This window comes from Saccoglossus kowalevskii, chromosome 11 (genome assembly GCF_978046115.1).
Source record: "Saccoglossus kowalevskii chromosome 11, keSacKowa6.1, whole genome shotgun sequence".
NCBI lineage: Eukaryota > Metazoa > Hemichordata > Enteropneusta > Harrimaniidae > Saccoglossus > Saccoglossus kowalevskii.
Window position 1 is genome coordinate 17,853,814 of NC_140651.1, and position 5,709 is coordinate 17,859,522.

General features: G+C 36.9%; 1 protein-coding gene across 1 annotated transcript; it reads left to right on the top strand.

The window, feature by feature from the left end:
• Positions 1-38: 38 nt before the first annotated feature.
• LOC102802817 (dnaJ homolog subfamily C member 28-like) lies at positions 39-1,510 on the top strand. Its single transcript, XM_006815058.3, has one exon. It carries the CDS (start codon positions 170-172, stop codon positions 1,337-1,339), a length of 1,170 nt encoding a protein of 389 aa, XP_006815121.2. The 5' UTR covers positions 39-169; the 3' UTR covers positions 1,340-1,510.
• Positions 1,511-5,709: the final 4,199 nt, after the last annotated feature.

The window sequence follows — 5,709 nt, forward strand, 5'->3', positions numbered from 1 at the left end:
GCCACCAACGAGTGGTATTAAATCCAAGATGGCGACGTCAACAGAACAGACGTCTTCGTCGTCGACCTGCGTAATTTTATTTTCTATAAGAGGATGAATACACCTCCAAAGTGACCCTAAAATACATGTCAGTTGAGATTTTACATCAGAAACTGTCTGTGTGTTAAACATGCTGGCAAGATATGAAATTTACGCTGTTCTCCGGGAAGCCGGTCGTTTGCAGTTGTCTAGTTTCCGTAACTTCAAAGTCCAGGGCGGATTCTGTCATCGCATTCTATTCAGCAGATCAGCGGCTACTGGATTCAAAGTGTCAAACAGCATCAAATGGAGCCTTCAGTTACTGAATCTTGGCGAAGATTGTACAGCTGATGAGCTGAAGGATACATATTTAACACTTGCCAAACGATACCACCCTGACAGCAGGTCACCGGACGCCGATGCCACCAAATTTACGGAAGTTCGAGACGCTTATCAAACCATCTCTGCCAAGTTGGCTGAGGAAGCGGGTAAGCTATCTTCAGAGGAAGTCGTTGATATTCTTGAACCTGACTTCGGAATCAAACAAACTACGCCACAACATCGGCAATATTTGAGCTTTGAAGGAGTTGGGTACGGAACTCCGAGTCAGCGACAGAAACAGTATCAATATTACAGGGCTGACAAGGCCAGTGAGCGCGTTTTTGAATATAATATGCGTAAACATGCGAACAAATACGAGTATAGCATGACAGTAAAAGACAAGACCGCCGCAAGGCAGATCAAAACTTCTAGCGGGATGCATCGATTGGTGGAGGACTTAATTAGAGATTCCATGGAGAAGGGTGAGTTTGACAATCTGGAAGGTGCTGGCAAGCCACTGACGAGAACGGACTACAATCCCATGGTGGACAGCATGACGCACAACTTGAATAAAATACTCATCAACAGTGGATGTGCACCGGACTGGGTCATGCTGAACGGGGATGTCAGGAAACAGATCAGAGATGCGAGGAAATATTTAAAACTACAGAGAAGTCGATTGGGACCGCATCCATTCTGTTATGGTGATCAACAAAGATGGGACAGGACCATTGATCATTTTGTGACTATGGTGAAGGACTTAAATAAACAGATTAACAGGTTAAATATGCTAGTACCGACAATGAGACAGCAGTTACCCCACATGAGTCTAGAGGTGGAAATACAGAGAGCTCTCAATAATCACGTAGTGCCAGGACCACCACAGTGTAAGGAAGAGGTCAGGGAAGTGCCTGAAAAGGATGATGAAGGTATATTCAGAAAGCTGATAGATAAAGTGGGAGGAAAGCTAGTTGCCAGAATGTTGAACAGCGAACAATGACTTATTTCAAAAGATTTAATGTAACATCTTTTGAAATTAAAAAAATAATGATAGTATATTTGTTTTTTTGGATTTATTTGTATTTCATGAGCAACCCTACAATATCCGGTTCATTAAATGATTGTAGTAATTTTCATTGAACAATAAATTACATTTTTTTTCACAAGTTAATATGATATAGTAGGGTCACAAATTTGATATCCTGTTATATAAGCTGTTAAAAAAATAAAAATGGGAATGGTAATTCAAGAATCGTGAAAGTCCTGAAAGCTTCAAGATATTTATGGTTACTGAGATGCATTGTAACATGATTACTGAATATGAAATCAAAAGAATCTGTCGCTGTAGCCTTCACAGAATTTGTGAGAAATGACCACTAAATATTTACAAAAATAAACTTGAAGTGAATTTGGAAATTAAAATTGGGTGCTGGGTATTTGAAAAAAATAACCAGCGGAGAACATATCAACAATCTAAAAAATGGCGACAATATACAGAACAGCTTTATTGTCAGAATCTAAAAATGGCATAGTTATCAAGTGACATAGAGGGCGTTTTTATCAAATCAGCTCAGTTTCATAGTGTAATGCATTACAATGCGCAAATTAGAAATACTGGGTTGCTCACAGATTCTCTGTTAGGCCAGAATTTGTTTATGCCTTGTTTCTAGAGTTTTTATAAAGCAATTTTTTGAGGAGGGCGGAATAAAATTAATTAATTTTTTCCATTAGATTTGTGTGATTTCCAAAGAATTGTAAGTAAGATCATTTATCGAAAAGAAGAAATGAAATAAAATTTTATTCCATGTATAAACTTGTTTCTCATATGCGCGAGACTTCGGTACTTTGATCATGATACTCCCACGAAAATGCAACTTGGATTTGCTATGCGGCGGGCGGTAAAAAAATGAAAATAAAAATAATATTTTTTTAGCAATTGTTTGCGCTTACAAGTCGGCGGACGCGAGAAATTACGCAGAAATAAAATGTGATTTTTATTTCATTTTCGGCTCCTGTTCATTCGGCGGGTTCGCGAAACAAGGGATAATAAAAGTCTGGCCTTACATACTGTTTTTGCCCTTCTTTTCGTGGCTTCGCTTTGAGTGAACGTTGAACTGATCAATAAACCCAATCATTCACTCTGACAATCAATACATTAAAATGAATACTAGATTTTCCGAACTATAGTTTAAAGGGCGGCGGTAGGCGCACCACTGATGCGCGAGACATGGATCACCTATAAACAAATTCCTGGTAGATCAAAGGACAGGGTTGCGAGTTTGAGCCAATCACGGGCGTTGCTTCGGAATTGCATATTTGCTGAAAATAAATGAAGGCCACAAAATAGTGACCTCTAAAATTGATAGGAATAACAAGATAGCTTGTGGACACCAGTGCAATATCTCGATGCAATGCCTCGATAGTTCGATGGTGTGGTTGCAATATCTAGAAACGGCACTGGCGTGATGAATAATGGTGTGGGTGCAATAATACAGCTGATATCCCCTGATAACAAAGAGTACAGTATAAAACAAACGTGTACAATCAAACGGAAACAAGAGTTGCGAACCAAATTAACGTTGCAGTTCCATGAGTGCAATAAAACATATTACTATAGTAGCCATGAACAATAAAGAATGTTTATGAACTGCACAATTTTTCATTCACATGGAACTCTAAAAATAATCACCTACACCGTGTGATCCCAGGACTCTTGCAAAAACTGTGGTGTTTATCAACGCACATATTGTTTCGTGAAGATGATGCATTCACGCAGAAGACTTCAAAAATGAACAGATAAGAAGAATAGCCATTATAAACTTGGGGCAGATTGTGGAGTGTCACAGATTTCACGCGCATTTGAAACACAATTTATAGCAACGTCGTCCTGAGAAAAAAACAAAAATATTTAGCTCTAAATGAAGCGAGTACAAACATGTTCCCATCATATATGCTCCAGAGTCTCTTTTCATATGAATAACTTCTTCGTTTTTTTTTATGTGAAATCTGTGCGTATTATAATGAAGCAAAAAACTGTATCAATGTAAAAAACACAGTGCCAGTCAGTACTGGGGTTTTTCTCTGATATTATCGATAATGTCGTTTAAAATATAAATTTCTGTCGAAGTTATTCAGTCCAGTGTTAGCCAGTATTGGGAACTTTGTGTTTTCTCTGATATCGTCTAAAATATAAAACGACACAAGAGTGTACGGCAGCTAACTTGTGTGTCTTAAACGATAATATTGCGTGTTTAACTTAGACGATAATATCGGCGAAAAAAAACATAACTAGTCTGTGAATACACAGTCGACTTGCGTTTCTAACCTGCACGATAAGATCGAAAAAAACAACAACGTAACTTGACTGAGTACGACTACAGTTGACTTGCGTGTATAATTTAGATAATAATAACCAGTACTGGTACATTCAATACAACACGTAGAACAAAGATACCTTCTCCCTAATGGTATAACTGGTTGTAATTATTTGAGGCTATGACGTTTAGTTTAGTTATTTGCATAATGATATTGATACATTGTATGGAACAAGTGCTCCTTCCCAGTGTGTTATTCTCCTCCCGGATTTGGTGACCAATAATCACTTGGTTCACTCTACATTGAGAAGTCTGTTCTCAGTTTACACTGGTGTGGCCGCCGTTTTTTTATCGTACGTTCGACTTTTTGTATTTACGCCCTCTAGTGGCTATAATATTTCACGCTCTGATATTACTAGTACGTTCTTTTTCTGGTACATTTCGACAGAAAAGTTAGTTCACCGTTAGCGCTCAACGGAGATAGATCCCAAATCGTTTTTAACTACGTTAAGACGGATGGAAGCCGGAAAACGTGTAACTGGGGACAGTTACTCCCTAGACAATTAGTAATAATGGTCTGATAGTAGCAAAGTACCAACTATTGTAATTCAGTTTACAAGTATTGGAAGAATATATTTGTATTGTTGAGGTGAGATCGCCTTCGTGTGTCAATGCCTTTTCTACTTCAAGATACTGATGGTCGAACTAGGCAAGGGAGGAGCAACAACGATTAGTATCTAATTAGAAAGCTATACACGTACATGGGTGCGCGTATAACTGGTATATTTTCCCATCTCGAAAACCCTGAGTGGACTACACAATTGTCTTAGACATTCTTATTTAAAACATAAACCCTCGATTTAAATGTGGCCAACATTAAAACTGAAAACTATGTTCTTGTAGCACACGCATGCGCACTGGTTGTTTTTGGTACGTACAATAACACTCACTGCACATGCGTATCAGTGGTTTTGATTTTTCATCTAACGAATACGGCAACGCAGCATGTTTATATACCGGGGGTAATGATAAATGACAATCAGATTTAGTCTACAGTATGGAGTATCGAATAACAATATTAAAAAATATTTGTTTTTGTCGATATTCATCTATTTTTTGTAATTTCTTTACATTTTCTTGGGCATTCAATAAGACAGTTTCATTAGAAAATGTTTTTACTTTAAATATTTATTAAGGAAGACCACTTCTTGTTATGTAACTTTTATTTTTCCTTCTGTTTGGCAATCCACTCTCAATTTGGAAATGATGCTTTAAGTAAATTAATGACATTTTCATAGTTGGGTTTCTTCCATTTAAGTAGTGTATATGGTTTCAGACTTGTGAGCTGCTAAAGTTCGCCTTTCAGCCATATTCAGGAACCCCTAGTATCATGCAAAGTTTACCATATTGCGTCTTAGAAGAAATGTAAATTTCAGTTAGTCAAAGCGTTGTACTACATTGATAAAATTATCTCACCAAATTTAAATATAATTTTATTATGATAAATAACAAAACAGCCAAGGTATTCTTGTTCAAAAATTATTTCAGTTACTTTTTCGCTTGATCGAGTAATTATGCAGAGGTCAATTATAGAATTGAATATGCATTTATAATAATATTGATTATAAAATCGCGAGTAACTTCAGGCTGGTCTATGTAGTAGCTGTATCTTTATTGACTTTTATTCGATAATTCATTACAATTTATATCCATTTCATATTTTTACACTTTTAAACCTCTGAGCTTCTGAAACGTCAACTCTACCCAACCATGGCCGTTCATATAATGGTGAGGCGATAGATGCCTACAAATAAGAAAGGAAAACCAAGTATTGTAAAATATTAGCGGTCAAAGGTTACAGTTAATATGATTGTCGAAATCGGTCCGTGTTTTTTAGGAACATATCTCAAGGGAACTGTATGACGTGGATAAAAAAAACGGGGCTTGTGTATAATAATTCATAACATAATAACACAATTCTGATTAGATTAAATACATATCACACGAATCTTTGCTTTATACATTGGGGGCGCGGGATTTTTTTTTTTTCGCGCAT

Coding starts and splice junctions, on each gene's coding strand:
- LOC102802817 (XM_006815058.3), top strand. CDS start 170: ATGCTGGCAAGATATGAAATTTACGCTGTTCTCCGGGAAGCCGGTCGT.